At 44.6% G+C, this 19,567-nt stretch overlaps 1 protein-coding gene across 2 annotated transcripts in view; it reads right to left on the bottom strand.

The window, feature by feature from the left end:
- MYO10 (myosin X) overlaps window positions 1-19,567 on the bottom strand; it is a 276,287-nt gene that overhangs the window by 145,459 nt on the left and 111,261 nt on the right. For both annotated transcript variants that reach the window (XM_010356336.2, XM_030927220.1), the window contains one exon: window positions 13,169-13,327. In XM_010356336.2, coding sequence (XP_010354638.2) covers window positions 13,169-13,327 — 159 coding nt within the window. The remainder of the gene's footprint in view (window positions 1-13,168; window positions 13,328-19,567) is intronic.

A 19,567-nucleotide genomic window follows, 5' to 3' on the forward strand; every position in this document is an offset into this window, starting at 1 on the left:
ACTGCTTGTGTCCGTGCACATGACAAATGGCACTTCTGAACCTGCTAAAACAGGGATGTAAAATAACACTGGCAATCATACTCATAGCTCCCGATCGTTTATTTCAAGGAAGACAAATTATGGCCATGCACAGAGGCTCAGGCCTGTAATCCCAGAACTTTGGGAGGCCAAGGCAGGAGGACGGCTTGAGCCCAGGAGTTTGAGACCAGCCTGGGCAACATGGCAAAACCCCATCTCTACTAAAAATACGAAAATTAGCTGGGTGTGGTAGTGCATGCCTATAGTCCCAGGTACTTGAGAGGCTGAGGTGGGAGGATCGCCTGAGCCTGGGGAGGTTAAGGCTGTAGTGAGCCATGACCACTGCACTCCAGCCTGGGCAATACAGTGAGACCCCACCTCAAATAAAATGATTTGAAATGTCAGGGTTCATTGGCAAAAATAATTACAGTCAAGGACATTTTATCCCGCCCATCTTAAACGTACCACCTCACTCTTCACTTTGCATGGATGACATTGTCACTAAAGTATAGGCTGCACGTGTAAAAGGTTCACTAAGTACTAAGAAAAGTACAACATGTAGTGTGAGTAAAAATGGCAGTTGGAGGTGAGGAAAGAGCTAGTTTATTAAGTGTCCAGTGAGGCAAAGATAAAGTGTGGTAAGAAATTTTGGCTGGGTGCAGTGGCTCATACCTGTAATCCCAGCACTTTGGGAGGCCAAGGCCAGCAGATTACTTGAAGTCAGAAGTTCGAGACCAGTCTGGCCAACATGGCGAAACCCCGTCTCTATTAAAAATACAAAATTAGCCAGGCATGGTGGTGGGTGCCTGTAATCCCAGCTACTCGGGAGGCTGAGGCAGGAGAATCGCTTGAACCCGGGAGGCAGAGATTGCAGTGAGCCGAGATCATGCCACTGCACTCTAACCCTGGCAACAGGGTGAGACTCCATCTCAAAAAAAGAAAAAAGAAAAGAAATCCTAAGGTCCATGAGACAACATTTGCAATGGGTTCATGTCATTTGTCACTCTATGAAAAGGTATTGTTACCGCTCCACAAATGGCCATGATGATGTCATGCAGTTTAAGACCGTGGACACATGCAGCCCCCAAACACGAGGCGGGGCCAGGTACCGGCTTCCTCATGTTGGATTTCAAATTCCACAAGAAAAAATAAGCTGGTCGGTTTAATGGCTTTTCAGAAATAGGAAGTACATTCTATTTTGAAGCACATAAAAACATTTTCTTGTCAGAAAAGTTCCACATAACTCACCCCCAAAATACATTCCCTTGCCCATTTTAATAATTTGGAACAGCTGCAGCACAAATTGCTTAAAAATGTTGGGAGAAGCTCACTTCATTTCTTCAATCCAAAATCTACCAAGTCAAGGTTTTCAAGAGGCCTAAGGGTATAACACCTAGTATCAAATTTCACACCCCAAAAAATCAAGTATCATTTGACTTCAGCATGCATACGTATATCAAAACATCATGTTGTATATCTTAAATACAGCCAATAATTTTTTTTTTTAATCAAGCATAACTGGCCGGGTGCAATGGGTCACGCCTATTATCCCAACACTTTGGGAGGCTGAGGAGGGTGGATCATTTGAGGTCAGGAGTTCGAGACCAGCCTGGCCAAAATGGCAAAACCCCATCTCTACTACAATTAAAAAAAAAAAAGGCCGGGCGCGGTGGCTCAAGCCTGTAATCCCAGCACTTTGGGAGGCCGAGACGGGCGGATCACGAGGTCAGGAGATCGAGACCATCCTGGCTAACACAGTGAAACCCCATCTCTACTAAAAAATACAAAAAACTAGCCGGGCGTGGTGGCGGGCGTCTGTAGTCACAGCTACTCGGGAGGCTGAGGCAGGAGAATGGCGTAAACCCGGGAGGCGGAGCTTGCAGTGAGCTGAGATCCGGCCACTGCACTCCAGCCTGGGCGACAGAGCGAGACTCCGTCTCAAAAAAATAAAAAAAAAGAAAACAATTAGCCAGGCATGGTGGTGGGCACCTGTAACCCCAGCTACTCGGGAGGCTGAGGCAGGAGAATCACTTGAACTCAGGATGTGGAGGTTGCAGTGAGCTGAGATCACGCCACTGCACTCCAGCCTGGGCCACAGAGTGAGACTCCACCTCCAAAAAAATAAAAAAGGCTGGGCTGTTTGCCATGTTGGCCAGGCTGGTCTCGAACTCCTGACCTCAAATGATCCACCCTCCTCAGTCTCCCAAAGTGCTCGGATTATAGGTGTGATCCCAGCACTTTGGGAGGCCGAGGCGGGTGGATCACGGGGTCAGGAGATCGAGACCATCCTGGCTAACACGGTGAAACCCTGCCTCTACCAAAAACAAAAAAAGAAATTAGCTGGGCGAGGTGACAGGAGCCTGTAGTCCCAGCTACTCAGAAGGCTGAGGCAGGAGAATGGTGTGAACCCGGGAGGAGGATCTTGAGGTGAGCCGAGACTGCGCCACTGCACTCCAGCCTGGGCAGCCTGGGCAACAGAGCCAGACTCCATCTCAAAAAAAAAATCAAGTAGAACTAAGAAAACTTACAGTGACTCAGTGGCCTCATACAGGGTGCTCATAGAGACCAAGGGACCCAGGTTGGATGTCACAATCCCAATGCAGAAATAACTCATCTAAACAGCATGGTTTGGTCAAGTCAGAAGACACCAAGTACACAGCCCTGAAGCACCTCCCCTGGCACTGCTTCACTCCCCCTGGACTATAAGATTCTGATCAGTAACAACAAGGGATCCTCTGTTACCCCACATGACCACTATGTGCTACATAAATCAGAGGTATGCATCATTGCTATTGTTAACGAAAATAAAACCACAATGCTTTTCGTCATGTAATCCTGAAAAGCTGGATGTAGAAGATACAATTTGAAATGCACTGGGGAAATGGGTTATTTAAAGTCCATGCTATTGCAGCTAAAGGGAAGAATTGTTAAGAAGTGAGATCCATTATCCAGATTTATTTCGTACTCACCAACTCCCCTCCCCTTTCCTTCTCTCTCAAACACCTCGGCTAAATATGGCAGTGACTTACTTCCTAAATTTTTATCTTGAGTGCAACTTCAGCTGTAAGTTATAGTTCCATATGTTCAGTGCTCCACTGGCTCAAACTCAACAGACATGGCTAATCTCCCCCAAACACCTGTTACTTCACACAGTTACAACTTGACAAATGGCACCACAGCCTACCCAAATGAGTAATCCAGTAATCCTACAGAAATTCAGCTTACTTGCCCCCCTAAACCCAGTTAAACACTTAGCATCTACCTCTTGGTATCTCACACACTAACCCCTCCTGACTGGAAGCCCCTCTTTTCTCCTCCACCACCCTGTGGCCAAGTGACGCTTCCCCAAAACGCATGGTTAAAGTTGTCCCCGACAGCTTTCATGAGTCCGTTCAAGCTCACTGAGTTGCACAGAGCCGTACCTTCCTCCATTGCTCTCGACCGCCTTGCCACCCAGCAGCATGCAGCCTTTGTTCTGGCATCTAGAATGTTCTGCTTTGGATATTAAATAACAACGCATCACGCTATTTCCTGTCTTTCCACATGATGATCTGCCACCAGGACAGCCACCCTCCTTCTTGGCCAAATTCCTCTACATATGCTCAAAACTCAGGCCAACTATTAATAGTACCTCAGGGAGGAATCATTTTCTGACCCTCTCACCCCCTCCTCCTTGTGACCCTCCTCCTGTGTGTTCCCATGTATTTTTATCACACCCACTGTCACCCTGAGCTATTGTTCATGGTTGCCTGTGTCTGTCTTCACCCATCAATTAGGTGCCTTTCATTTACTCAATCTTCAACAAGCCATTCCTGTAAGCCAGAGTCATTCTGCATCCTTGGACTCTAACACAGAGCCTGGTACCCAGGCAGGGCGGCATCAGCATCGATATGCTGAGGACACGTGATTCCACCACCAATTCACCAAATAAAATTCATGTTTTAACTGTCTTCTAGTGCTTTATGCCCACTACCTTCTATATAACCAAATTGTTTGATGCTGTCCAATTAAACAATTAGAAACATTTCAGCCAGGCATAGTGACTCATGCCTGTAATCCCAGCACTTTTAGGAAGCCCAGGTGGGAGGATCGCTTGAGGCCAGAAATTTGAGACCAGCCTGAGCAACACTATAAGCCTCCATCTCTACAAAAAATTTTAAAAATACAAAAAATTAGCTGGGTGTGGTGGTGTGCACTCATAGTCCCAACTACTTGGGAAGCTGAGGTAGGAGGACTGCTTGAGCCCAGGAGTTGGAGGCTGTGGTGAGCTATGATCGCACTGCTACACTCCAGCCTGGGCGAAAGAGTGAGGTCTAAATAATAATAAATAAAAATAAAAAATAAACACTTAGAAACGATTTTTTAAAAATCATGAAGCATTCAAGTTTGTTGAAAAGAAAACCATCACAAGAGACTAGTTGTTAACTGAAGTCAAGGTCTTCAATGTAGAGGCTGGCATTTCCATTTCACTTGAGTGAATTTCTAAGTAAAATTCTCTCCTGATTGAAAGGAATCTATCTTTTTTTTAATTATTATTTTTGAGACAGTCTCACTCTATTGCCTAGGCTGGAATGCAGTGGCACAATCTCGGCTCACTGCAACCTCCTCCTCCCAGGTTCAAGCGAGTCTCCTGACTCAGCCTCCTGAGTAGCTGGGATTACGGGCATGTGCCACCACGCCGGCTAATTTTTGTATTTTTACTAGAGATGGGGTTTCACCATGTTGGCCAGGCTGCTCTCAAACTCCTGACCTTGTGATCTACCTTCCTCGGCCTCCCAAAGTGCTGGGATTACAGGCATGAGCCACCGCGCCCGTGTAATCTTTTGAAAGGAATCTAAACCCAAAGAGAGAGAAAGAAGAAAAAAAAATCCACAAAAAAACAAGTTCCAAATTGCCACTCTCATGTGCTGATGTGGAAGTGGCCACTCCAGAGCATAAATGTTTGGTAAAGTTTTAAAATACATATAGTCAGACAGATGGTTACAATCATCTTTTGGCTACGAGTCTTGATTTCATGTGAAAAAAAAAAAAAAAAAAAAAAAAAAAAAAAAAAAAACAGAAAGTCCCGACAAACTGCACTGTGTTCATCTGTCCCAAGAGCACTCAATGCCAAGACAGTGCTAATCAACCAACCACGCGGCCTTCAGGCCACGCTGCCTCCGTGAGAGGCGCGCTATGACTTGACTAGAGCCTTGGAAAGGGATGGAAACAAGCCAACCAAGTCTACCTTGGAAAGACACAACTCAAGAAAATGAAACACAGATTTCAATTTGCAAGATTCCCAAACAGTCCACTCCACGGCAGGGTATGCCCAGCCCTCCCATGGCAAGCAGGCCGTGACTTCCCTGCAGGTGAACTTGGTTCAACCGGCTGCTAAAATCAATCGGTCTTTCACTGGCTGATGCCTGCTAACACATTTTGCCTGACAGATGCAGGCTTCAAGTTAATTCAGAAGCAACATCAAACACATTTGCAGATTCGGGCTGGAATGCCACCTAACCAAAGGAGGATATTTCTGAAACACCTAAAAATACATCAGCTGTGAAGCACAGTTCGTGCTTACAGAAGCATTTATCTTTAGAAAGAGCCCCACTTCTTAAAATTGGCTCCTTTGATTCTGATCTCTGTGCTGTTTGTTCGGCAAGACCAACAAACTAACCGAAAGGCTGGGTGGAACAGGGAATAGCTTCCTCTGGAGCCAGCCTCAACACCATAATTGCAGGCGAGCGCTGAAGTTCCCTGCAGCTCTCCCCGTGATGTGGTTTTGAGCCATTCCTTAGAGATTGGGAGAGGAGTCTCCTCCCCACAACTGACCCAGAGCTCCACAATCCCTATAATGAAGAGAATGTGCTTCTCTTCCATTCAGCAGGAAACAAAACTGCCACACCTCGGAACCTGGCAGCCCTTCCACTCTGGCCACTGAGCTTGCCTTCGGTACAACAGAAACTTCTCCTGCTCTTGTCAACATTGTGCTTAGATGCTGGGTACTTAACAATTTGAGATGATCCAGGGCCAGAGAGCACAGAAGACAGAAGACAAGCACCTAAAAAACACTTATTCTCACTCTGCTCAGGAGCTTCCAGGTCGGTTAAGTGCCACGTTTTCAGAGCCACAGCACTTGACAAGACCGGCAGACAGTGACATGCAGCCTCTTCCTTCACCTCCCTCCCTACAGTCCCCACGACTTTTTCTCCCATCTCTACCCTGGTCTAAAACCCTCAGCCCTCCCCCACTGAATTACTGCAACAAGCTCTCAGCCCATCTGTCCTTTCTTGTCTCACCCATATCACTTCCCTCTTAAATCTTCTAAAACGTTTCTTAGAGAAATTCTCCTTTCAGAAAGCTTTAAACAGGCTGGGTGCTGTGGCTCTTGCCTATAAATCCCAGCACTTTGGGAGGTCAAGGTGGGAGGATGGCTTGTGGTCAAGAGTTCAACATCAGCCCAGACAACATAGCAAGATCCCAGTCTTCACAAAAATTTAAAAATTAGCTGGGCGTGGTGGTGCATGCCTGTAGTCCCAGCTGCTCTAGAGGCTGAGGTGAAAGGTTCGCATGAGCCTGGGAGGTCAAGGCCGCAAAGAACTATGATTGCACCATTGCACTCCAGCCTGGGTGACACAGTGGGATCCTGTCTCTAAAACAAAATGAAGGCCAGGCGCAGTGGCTCACGTCTGTAATCCCAACACTTTGGGAGGCCAAGGCAGGCAGATCTCCTGAGGTCGGTTCGAGACCAGCCTGGCCAACATGGTGAAACCCTGTCTCTACTAAAAATACAAAAATTAGCCGGGTGTGATGGCGGATGCCTATAATCCCAGCTACTCAGGAGACTGAGGCAGGAGAATTGCTTGAACCCGAGAGGTGGAGGTTGCAGTGAGCCGACATCGCGCCACTGCACTCCAGCCTGGGCGACAGAGCAAGACTCCGTCTCAAAAAAGCAAAAAGAAAAGAAAGAAAAAGATAACTTTAACAAATACAGTGGGGGTCTGTGTATCATCAACCCCAAACTTTCCAGGTGAGCTGTAAGTGGGGGAGGGATGTTCTGGCACCACTGATATCTTAGGCCAGATGACTCTGGAGCTGCCCCAGGCACTGTGGTATGCTTCTCAGCATCCCTGGCCTGTACTCGGTAGATGCCATTAGCATCCCTTGACCATAGCTATGAGACCAAAAATGTCTTTTAGATATTACAAAATATCCCCAGGGCAGAATCATCCTAGGTGGGGAACCAATGGTGTAAGGCTCCTAACCCCAGGCTGCCCATCCCACCTAATTTCTGCACATTCCCCAGCAAGCATCTGATTCCATGAGCAAAGGCAGCCTTCTCCGCTGCAGTGAGGCCACAGCAAACTCACTCTCATCTCTCCATCTTCATATATGGTGTTTACTGGCCTTTCCTTCTCATCAATTCTTTTTTTTTTTTTTTCTCTTTTGTTGAGACAGGGTCTTGCTCTGTTGCTCAGGCTGGAGTACAGTGACACCATCTCGGCTCACTGTTGCCTCAACCTCCCCGGCTCAGGCGATCCTCCCACCTCAGCTTCCTGAGTAGAAGGGACTGCAGGGGCATGCCACCACGGCTGGCTAATTTCTGCAATCTTTTGTAGAGACGGGACTTCGCCAAATTGCCCAGGCTTGTCTTAAACTCATGGGCTCAAGCAATCCTCCCACCTCAGCCTCCCAAAGGGCTGGGATTACAGGCGTGAGCCATCATGCCAGCCTTTCTACCCAACCCTGATTGATCCCATGCCTTTGTAGTTTCACCACCACCACCACCTCCACAGGGCTTCCTGAGCCACCCATAAGTTATGTCTCTGTACCACAAACACACACCCTGCTCCTCCTCTCCTTAGCGGGTGTGTATTTGTCCTCGCCAGGTCTTAGCAGGTGGTGGCAGCAGATGAAGAAGTCTAGGCCCTCATCAGACCCTTTCTAAGGAAGGGGGCAATCAGGAGAGAGTCAACCCCCTTCCCTCCAGGCAGCAAACCCATAGCCAAGATGTTCAGGGTAAAACCTGGGGCCCCTGGCTGGGAACTGGGAGCTGAGCAGGGCTCTAGTCTTGAAGTGGACAGAGGAAGGATAAGGTTGGCGAGGGGAAGTCTCAGCCAGAGGAAGGATAAGGTTGGCGAGGGGGCAGTCTCAGGCAGGAAGAGCTTGGGAGTTCCAGGAAGAAAATCTAGCAGGGGCACAGAAGGCGGGGCTTCTGCACAGGCAGTTACAGCTAGTGCAGGGCAACTCCAATCCAGGTACTGCAGCTTAAACCATGCAGTCCAGACCTACGGACACTGGCATCAAACTCAGTACGGCCTCTGTCCCCTCAAGGACAAGCGTGGGAGAGGGATGCACCCACAGGAATAGCTAAAGGGCCCAGCGGTAAGGTTCAGGGGCTTCATAAATAAGCACAGTCAAACCCAAGCCTGTGTCATCCTCACATAACCCTCAATGACAGGCCTTCAGCTATCCAAGGCCATGTGCTGTGAGCTGGCCTTGGTTTTATCTCCCCACTAAATTGCAAGCTTTGAGGCTGGGGATGATGTTGTAAACTTCTTCCAAATCCCCCTTAAAATGGAGTCAAGTTCAAGGCAGGAACTTTCTAAATAAACACTTGTTGCTACGGGATGGTTAAGATGGAGAGACAGGTACAAAGGTTAAAGTTCCCAGAGCTTTCATTTCTTTTACTTTAAAACATCCCTGTTAGAGGGATTATGGTATCTGACCTTTGAAAACACGTTAATTTTAAAAACTAGTGTTCAGAAAGATTCAGTTATCAATATAGAGCCAAAGAGGAGGTTAGTGAAGGAAAGGGGGAGTCAGCTCTAACTTGACTATTCTGGGTGCTTTTATTTTTTGTTTTATCACTTTCTACCCCATTTCAATAGAAGATGCCAAAAGCTACAAGAAAAAATATTTTCCTGGTTTCTGACAAAGTTCTCAGATAAAAAGACCAGTCCCCAAGGAGAAAAAGCTAACAGAACTCCTTAGCAAAGAATGGCAGCCTCTCTACCTGGCAATGAGCCACTAGCCAGCAACCCATGGAACCTGCCAGCTCAGCACAGAAAGTCAACAAATAATGGAACATCCAGACACCAGCAGGGGGAAAATGCCACATGAGTCCCTCCTCAATGATATGACTCAAAGGAGACAACCTGGCTGGATGCGGAGGCTCATGCCTGTCATCCTGACACATTCGAATGCCCAGGCAGGAGGATCACTTGAGCCCAGGAGTTCAAGACCAGCCTGTGCAACATAGCAATGTTTTATAAATTTAAAAAAAAAAAAAAAGGAGGACACCTATGGTGGGCAAAATAATGGCTCCTCCCACAAAGACATCCATCCACACTCATCCCAGAGCCTGTGACTAGATAATGTCACATGGCAAAGGGGTTCTGCACAGGTGATTACGAAGCCTGAGATGGGGAGATCATCCAGGGAGGCCCAATCTAAGGGACAGCCTTTCTTGGCTGCAGTCAGAGAGAGAGAAAGAAGACAGTGGAGGAGAAGGAGGAAAGATCTGAAGCCACGAGAGGGAAGCAACACACGGTTACTGGCACCGAAGCCGAAGAAAGGGAGCCACAGATCAGGAAACCAGGGAATGTGGACGGCCTCTACAAGCTGGGAACAGCCCTCAGGTGACAGTCAGCAAGAAAACAAGCAACTCAGTCCTACAACTGCAAGTAACCGAATTCAGCCAACAGCCACAATGAACAGGAAATGGATCTTCCCCTAGAGCTTCTGGAAAGAGACGTGGCCCTGCTGACACCTTGATTTCTGCTGTGAGACCTATGGGACTTTCGACCTACAGAACCATAAGAAGGCAAGTAGCTTTGTTCTTTTAAGTTGGTACACTTATGGTAATCGGTTATCCAGCAATGGAAAACTAATGCAACATCTCTGGACCAATTCAAGTCGTTTTATTTTTTTTCTCTTTTGAAGATATAGACAGGCATTGCTCCAAGCCAAGATCCCATGTGGAGAAGTGGTGGCTATTCTGACAGGTGGCGGTTTTGTCTCAATGTAAGCGGAGTCCAACAGATGCTGGCATCACCAGTAAATGGCTTCAATGATAATTTTAAAAAATCATGGTGGCTGCTTTATGAATAATACGCAATTTTGCAAGCCTCAAATGGAAGGTCTACAATGGCATAATTAACTGAACTGAACTGCAAACTGGATGCACAAAAATCCTGCGGCTTTCCCCTTAGGAAGAAAATGACCTTATTCCAAGACCAAGATCTTATTTACAGTATTTATTGGGCAATTCAGCTATCAGGTTTAACATCATTATCATGAAAAGAGGAAAACAAATAAAAAACTTTTTAAAAGGGTCTGCCTTTTAAACCCCTTGTGTAGTTTTTTTTTTCCTTCTAATTTGCTTACTTTTTCTTGACTATTGAAAATGTACAATAACAACTTGTGTACAGGTGGGCATGCTGGCACGTGCCTGTAATCCCAGGTACTCAGGAGGCTAAGGCAGGAGGATCACTTTAGCTCAGGAGTTTGAGTCTAGCCTGGGCAACATAGCAAGACAACGTTACAACAACAAAAAAAAAAACTTACGTTTTTTCTCTAACGACAGCAAAGTATGAGTTTGAAAATACAGACTGAGCATCCCTTGTGTGAAATGCCTGGGACAAAAAGTGTTCTGGATTTCAATATTTTTTGGATTTGGGAATATTTGCATACTATGCACTGGTTAAGCATAATTTAAGTTAAATTCAAAATCCCAAATATTTCCAATGAGCATTTCCTCTCAGCATCATACTAGCATGCAAAATGTCTTAGATTTTGAAACATTTTTTGGATTTGGGGTTTTGGATTAGGTATAGTCAACCTACCTGCACCTACAAGAGACATACACCAATAAAAAATTTTAAAAGCCAGGTTCACATTTTATCAACTACAAGACTACTTGTAATACGAATGGCATTTATTTTATAAACATTTATTGCACAACTACCAGGTGCCTGGCAGTGTCCTTGGCTCAAGGAAGACAAAATAAGTCCTTGACAAACCTAGCAAAGAAACTGCTATGTAAACAAATAGTTACACGACAGTGTCAAATATTTAATACTAACAACAATACATGCACAGTGCAGTGGTCATGTGGATACCTATGCAGTGGTATTCCATGGGAAACAGGTAGTTCCCTGGTCATTGACAAGGAGATTTTTGAGATGGGAACAGAGAAATAAATGCGCATTATGTCAGCTCATGCAAAACAGAATGTATTGCCACTTTCATACCAACATGTATAAACATTACCTTTTCTGAACATATGGTAAATATTTTAATCTAAAGACTGAGGACAAGCTAGCTCAGCAAGTCAGAGGACTACAGCATGATTGAATTTCTCTGGACAGGGCTGTTTGAAAACATTTGGCAAACATTAGGTCGATCTGACAAAAAAAAAAACACTTTCACAGTGTAAAAAAAAAAAAGAAAGGCAAATACACTTATTTTTTTTTTTTAAACTGAGGAACATTTAGCAGTGTAAACCCATAAATATCTAATTCTTTCTCTTTCCCAGCTCCTTTGTCAGTCTAAGGGTAGATAAATTGGAAGAACCTGAATATTAAGCATGCCTTGAGTTTCAGTTAGCACGTACTATCCATTTGAAGGCTGATTTTATTTATTTATTTATTTATTTATTTATTTATTTATTTATTTATTTATTTGGAGATGGAGTTTCACTCTGTTGCCCAGGCTGGAGTGCAGTGGTGTGATCTTGGCTCATCGCAATCTCTGCCTCCCAGGTTCAAGCGGTTCTCCTGCCTCAGCCTGCTGAGTAGCTGGGATTACAGGCATGCGCCACCATGCCCAGCTAGTTTTTGTATTTTTAGTAGAGAAGGGATTTCACCATGTTGGTCAGGCTTGTCACAAACTCCTGACCTCGTGATCTACCCACTTTGGCCTCCCAAGGTGGTGGGATTACAAGTGTGAGCCACCATGCCTGGCAAACGCTAATTTATTATTAATCATAATCACAACCATATTGGCAAAGAGAAATGTAACTCCTAAAGAATAAAAATTACTAAAAGATCAAGAGTTTTTAAAGTATTATTATTTCGGCTCAAAAATTATACAAATTTGAACTGGACAAGAGAAATAAACATATATAACCAGTTGCCTTTAGTTTCCTATAAAGACTTGCAAACAGGCAGATGGAAAAGGGGAGAAAACCTGCAGGTTAACTGATCCTGACAGATAACGCAGTACCTGTATTTTAATGTCAACAATTTATTACAGAAGTGATTTTTAAATATTACTTCATAATAGAGGTAGAGTCACATTTCATAGAATTTGAGAGAAAAATGTGCATGACCACTTTTTATGTATTTCTCCATTCAAAATAGCAAACAGGAATCTCACAACTTAGAAAGATGGGTTCCCTTGAATGTAAGTATCACCCTAGGGTGGGCTCCAGAGCCAGAAAAATAATTGAAAATCCATAGAAAGAGAAAAATCCAGAAAAGACAGCTTAAGTTCAAGTACTCATGTCTACAAGTTAACATTTTCCCTCGGTCAGTCTAACAACTCCGTGACTTCTTTCCGTAGCAGAACACTTAGAAACTGAATACAACAGAGCATATTCACAAGAAGCAAGGTCAAACCACCTCGATGTGCAGAAGCCCCTTCCACAGAAAGTAAATTCCACTAATAAAATCTAGGCAATAAACTCTAGGAAAACATGATTTATTGACCCAAGTTTCTAAATTGGCAAATCCCTTAAAAACATAGTTTTACAGCCTGGTGTGGTGGCTCACGCCTGTAATCCCAGCACTTTGGGAGGCCGAGGCAGGCAGATCACGAGGTCAGGAGATCAAGACCATCCTGGTTAACACGGTGAAACCCCGTCTCTACTAAAAAATGAAAAAATTAGCCAGGCGTGGTGGCGGGCGCCTGTAGTCCCAGCTACTCGGGAGGCTGAGGCAGGAGAATGGCGTGAACCTGGGAGGCGGAGCTTGCAGTGAGCCGAGATTGCGCCACTGCACTCCAGCCTGGGCGACAGAGCAAGACTCCGTCTCAAAAACAAACAAACATAGTTTTACTTAGATTAACAAGAGTTCTCAAAAGGCAGGAAATACTCCCTGAAAAGAAAAATAAGCATTTACTCAAACGTGAGGATCTTTTTAAAGGAATTACAATTGGAACTTACATATATTTGATTTCTCTTATACCGCTGGAATAAGTTATACATGATGGAGCCGCCGTGGAGCTCTGTCAAGGACGCCATGTCATCCACGCCCTCCTCGTTCGTGGGGTGCATGGCAGTCACCTTCTGGTGGGTAATTGTGCTCTGCTTGTAAGTGAACACCTGAGGGAGGGAGAGGAATTCAATTATTTTATTATCAGCAGTAAGTGATTTTTCACGCAAGTGTCCCAAACTGACAATACAATCTCGGTATAATTTCAGCAAAAAGATTCTAAATTGGACAGTAAAAAATATATTGCAAAAATCTTTTTCATTTTATGTCACCTATATATTTGTCTCTCTGTGTATGTGTGTGTGTGTGTGTGTGTGTGTGTGTATATATATATATATATATATATGTATGTATGCTTTTTTTTGTTTTGTTTTGAGGCATGATTTCACTCTGTCACCCAGGCTGGAGTGCAGGGGCATGATTACAGCTCACTGCAGCCTCCACCTCCAAGGTTCAAGTGATCCTCCCACCTCAGCCTCCCGAGTAGCTGGGACTACAGGCATGCGCTACCAGCCAGCTAATTTTTGCATATTTTTTTTTAGATACAGGGTTTTGTCATGTTGCCCAGGCTGGTCTCAAACCCCTGGGCTCAAGCAATCCACCTGTCTTGGCCCCTCAAAGTGCTGAGATTACAGGCATGAGCCACAGAGCCCAGCTGTCACCTATATATTTCTAAAAGAAGCAATTATTTTGACCGGTGCTATTAGATGTTCCTAAAAGGTATTAGTTCAAGTACGAACATCTTTTGGGAGTCACAGAAATTATAAACTTATAGTTCACTTCTCTGCATTATTTCTCCATTTGATATATATCAGTAACAAGACACTTTCCAAGTTTTAGAAAGTAATTTGGTTTCCCTATATAATGTTTCATATTGAATCATATAATTTCAAAGCTTTATAATAGTTATTCCATTTAAGTATTAATTTAAGTACTTTAAATATGATATACATTCATATTGATTAAATAGTCTATGTATCTGTTCAAAGACTGGAACGTATTATCACAGGAATATTTAGAAAATCTTCTTGGACAATATTCCCTTTCAACTAGGATATACAGCATTTGTGTACTCTCTCAGCAGAACAAATGCACTCTGATTTAAAATAAAATTGTTTTTTTTGTTTGCTCAAGAACCTATCTTTTTTAAAATTCCAAAAATAGCAATGAGCGCTATAGACATGTTGTAGCATGTACATAAGGTGACTCTGGTACCGTCAGGTTGCTGAATTTGCATGGATTTCTAATGGCTACTCAGTGCTCTTTGTCCTAAGTGATTTGGTTCAGGATTAACCACCTCACATTAAGCTCCATCTGTTGACCAAAGCTTGACCAGCTTTACAAACTCAAACAATAACAAAACCATTTGATTGCAGAGTTCCACTCCATATTTACTCATTTACTATAGTTGGTAGTTTTTAAATACTTGGATTACAATCCTCCTTTAAGTAAAATAAAAACATCAAGAGATTTGAAAAAAAAAGGATGTAAATAACATGAAAAGTGCTCAGCCTTCAGACACGCACACACTAGCATGTGCATGTCTGCACACAAAACAATTTTCTGCAATCATATGTGTGGAATGTTTTTATTGGAGAGGCTATTTTTAGATACTGACTGGCTGCCTACATGGCAACAAATGGCATGTTATTGCAAAGGAGAATGACACACTAAGAAATGCAAAAGTACCAATCCAATGGTTTTCATGAGCCAAGACAAATGGCATGTTTCATTCTGCTAGAGAAAAATTACAACTTCGGCAGTAGCATTTCTGCCACATGAACCACAACAGTTGGTCAAGCCAGTCCTGAGAAACTGCGAGGCCAAGGTTGGGACCCACCCATCTCTTATGAAGAAAAGCCACTGTCCCCAGCTGCTTCCTGGGCTCAGACATCCACCAGGAGAGGAGACAGTCCTGGTGGTCCCATCTCATGGCAAGGTGGCCAACGCTGCTACATGAGCCCCACAGGGCTGGCAGAGGCCTGGGGCCACCTAGTGAGCAGGGTAGAAGCGCTTCGCACCCAGAATAACAAGGTGTTAACGAAGGCACAAGGTCATTCAAGAGTGAAGAAACATATAGACCCCCCCCCCTTTTTTTTTTTTTGAGACGGAGTCTCGCTCTGTCGCCCAGGCTGGAGTACAGTGGCCGGATCTCAGCTCACTGCAAGCTCCACCTCCCGGGTTTACGCCATTCTCCTGCCTCAGCCTCCGGAGTAGCTGGGACTATAGGTGCCCGCCACCTCGCCCGGCTAGTTTTTTGTATTTTTTAGTAGAGATGGGGTTTCACAGCGTTAGCCAGGATGGTCTCGATCTCCTGACCTCGTGATCCGCCCACCTCGGCCTCCCAAAGTGCTGGGATTACAGGCTTGAGCCACCGCGCCCGGCCATATAGACCCTTTTTAAGTTATCAACACCATGAAAGTTAAGAAACAGAAACTTAGACCGCAGTCGAAACAGCCTTGGGGCAACCTAGAAATTCCCAGAAGTTAAACAGCTAGAACGCCCTGCCTTCCCCCAGCACGCCACATCCCCGTGATGCCAATCCAGGCACGTTTTCAGAAGAGCTACAACCAGACAGGTACTTGTGTCTTCCAAAGAAAGTGCCGACCAGGGTGGGGCAGAAACAGAACTTGGCTGCTGGTCAACTCTCAGCCAACCAAGTAGTATAAAGAAGGGCCTGTGCCACCTGCCAGCTCCTGGCACACTCCTGAGGCCTCATCTCACTCTACTGGCTCGAGGCTCCTGCCAGTACAACTCGAGTTCCCTTCCCAAATTTTCTTCTAAGCAAGAAGACAGGGCACTGAAGCCAGCACAACTATCTCCCCCTCAAGCCCCTACAGACTCACCACCAGCAAGTCCTTCTCAATGTGAAAACAAACAGCTTCTACCAACTGTCACTCTACGTATACTGAGAAATCCAGATTTTGAAGATTTAGAATATTAGAATTTTTACTTGTATTTATATTGATACATATTCTGCTTTCTGGAAATAACCATACATAACACTCAGACACTACAAAACATAGACACTAATTATTTTATATTTTATATATATGTAATATACACATTATACATATTACATATGTGTATGGTATATATATTTCACACATATATAAAATATCTTATATGCAATATATATATCTTATATGTATTTTACATATATAAAAATCTATTATATATTATACATATAAAACACCTTACATATAAAATCTTATATCTTAAGATACTTTATATCTTAATATTTTATATAAGATGCTTATATACATATATAATGTTTTATAATGCATATATGCATAATATATAAGATGTTTTATATATGTATGTATCTATTACATGTATAAAATATCTATATAAGGTATATATACAAAATGACTGAATGTTTACATCCTATGTAATTGTCTTGCTGTTCCTAGTGCATCAAAAAAGACAAAGAAATGTGTACATCCTATGTCTTTTTTGATGCAGTAGAACAGCAAGACAATGCATAGCCCAAGTGAACAGTTCAGCGCTGGAAACCATCACTGAAAAATATGGCTATAATCTGTAAACTAGAGTTCCTCACCTTTATACATTTGACTTCCTTTCCTTTTTTTTTTTTTTTTTTTTTTTTTTTGGAGACAGAGTCTCGCTCTGTTTCCCAGGCTGGAGTGCATTGGTGCAATCTTGGCTTGCTGCAACCTCCGCCTCCCGGATTCAGGTGATTTTCCTGCCTCAGCCTCCCTTAGTAGTGGGGACTACAGGCACCTGCCACCATGCCCAGCTAATTTTTTGTATTTTTCGTAGAGAAGGGGTTTCACTGTGTTAGCCAGGATGGTCTCGATCTCCTGACCTCGTGATCCGCCTGCCTCGGCCTCCCAAAGTGCTGGCATTACAGGAGTGAGCCACCGCGTCCGGTCCCTTTCCTCCTATTTTCGGGAGCACATTACGCATGCCCATTCCAGGGGCGGAAAAATCAAGAGAACTAGAACCATTCCTTCTCAGGACCACAGAAGACAGAATCATGATGGGAGACAATAGTTACATGAATAAAACAGAAGGCTAGGAACAGAAAAAAAAGAAACATGTCAAGATACAGGATTGCAGCTACTTAAAACAATGAGTATTTCAAAAAGAAAAAGAGAATAGTAGAGAAGAATGTATTTGTGGAGGAAAGGCAAGGATAACCACCCATTCAGAGGTGGGCTCAAGTTTGTAAAGATCTTGGAACATTGTCTGGCATTCAGAAGGTGCTAAATAGGTATCTGATACATTTAGACATTTGGGGAGAGCATCAGGAAGAAGAGCTAATGGATGCGGGGCTTAAGACCTAGGTGATGGGATGGCGTGTGCAGCAAGCCACCATGGCACACATTTACCTACATAACAAACCTGCACATCCTGCACAGGTACCACTAAACTTAAAATAAAAGTTGGGGGAAAAAAAAAACAATGAGTCAAGCAAGTAATTCCTATGAGGAAAAAATTTTAGAAATTTAGAAAATCCACTCATTCCAGCAAATTTTTAAAAATTGTTTGGCTGGTGTGTTCTAGGCATTGGGGATCGAGCTTACATTCCAATTCAGGGGGAGAAAATAAGAAACAAATACACAAGTGAATAGATAGTATCACAGGTGGTGACGGAGTCTATGAAACATAATGAAGGTAAGGGTGCACTAAGGAGTACCTGCGGGTTATAATTACATCAGGTATTCGGGGGCAGCCCAATGGATTAACGGTAAGGGAGCACTAAGGAGTACCTGCGGGTTATAATCACATCAGGTATTCGGGGGCAGCCCAATGGATTAACGGTAAGGGAGCACTAAGGAGTACCTGCGGGTTATAATCACATCAGGTATTCGGGGGCAGCCCAATGGATTAACGGTAAGGGAGCACTAAGGGGTACCTGCGGGTTATAATCACATCAGGTATTCGGGGGCAGCCCAATGGATTAACGGTAAGGGAGCACTAAGGGGTACCTGCGGGTTATAATCACATCAGGTATTCGGGGGCAGCCCAATGGATTAACGGTAAGGGAGCACTAAGGGGTACCTGCGGGTTATAATCACATCAGGTATTCGGGGGCAGCCCAATGGATTAACGGTAAGGGAGCACTAAGGGGTACCTGCGGGTTATAATCACATCAGGTATTCGGGGGCAGCCCAATGGATTAACGGTAAGGGAGCACTAAGGGGTACCTGCGGGTTATAATCACATCAGGTATTCGGGGGCAGCCCAATGGATTAACGGTAAGGGAGCACTAAGGGGTACCTGCGGGTTATAATCACATCAGGTATTCGGGGGCAGCCCAATGGATTAACGGTAAGGGAGCACTAAGGGGTACCTGCGGGTTATAATTACATCAGGTATTCGGGGGCAGCCCAATGGATTAACGGTAAGGGAGCACTAAGGGGTACCTGCGGGTTATAATTACATCAGGTATTCGGGGGCAGCCCAATGGATTAACGGTAAGGGTGCACTAAGGGGTACCTGCGGGTTATAATTACATCAGGTATTCGGGGGCAGCCCAATGGATTAACGGTAAGGGAGCACTAAGGGGTACCTGCGGGTTATAATTACATCAGGTATTCGGGGGCAGCCCAATGGATTAACGGTAAGGGAGCACTAAGGGGTACCTGCGGGTTATAATCACATCAGGTATTCGGGGGCAGCCCAATGGATTAACGGTAAGGGAGCACTAAGGGGTACCTGGGGGTTATAATCACATCAGGTATTCGGGGGCAGCCCAATGGATTAACGGTAAGGGAGCACTAAGGGGTACCTGCGGGTTATAATCACATCAGGTATTCGGGGGCAGCCCAATGGATTAACGGTAAGGGTGCACTAAGGGGTACCTGCGGGTTATAATTACATCAGGTATTCGGGGGCAGCCCAACGGATTAACGGTAAGGGAGCACTAAGGGGTACCTGCGGGTTATAATTACATCAGGTATTCGGGGGCAGCCCAACGGATTAACGGTAAGGGTGCACTAAGGGGTACCTGCGGGTTATAATTACATCAGGTATTCGGGGGCAGCCCAATGGATTAACGGTAAGGGTGCACTAAGGAGTACCTGCGGGTTATAATTACATCAGGTATTCGGGGGCAGCCCAATGGATTAACGGTAAGGGAGCACTAAGGAGTACCTGCGGGTTATAATTACATCAGGTATTCGGGGGCAGCCCAATGGATTAACGGTAAGGGTGCACTAAGGAGTACCTGCGGGTTATAATTACATCAGGTATTCGGGGGCAGCCCAATGGATTAACGGTAAGGGTGCACTAAGGAGTACCTGCGGGTTATAATTACATCAGGTATTCGGGGGCAGCCCAATGGATTAACGGTAAGGGTGCACTAAGGAGTACCTGCGGGT

Source organism: Rhinopithecus roxellana, chromosome 3 (assembly GCF_007565055.1).
Source record: "Rhinopithecus roxellana isolate Shanxi Qingling chromosome 3, ASM756505v1, whole genome shotgun sequence".
NCBI classification, from domain to species: domain Eukaryota; kingdom Metazoa; phylum Chordata; class Mammalia; order Primates; family Cercopithecidae; genus Rhinopithecus; species Rhinopithecus roxellana.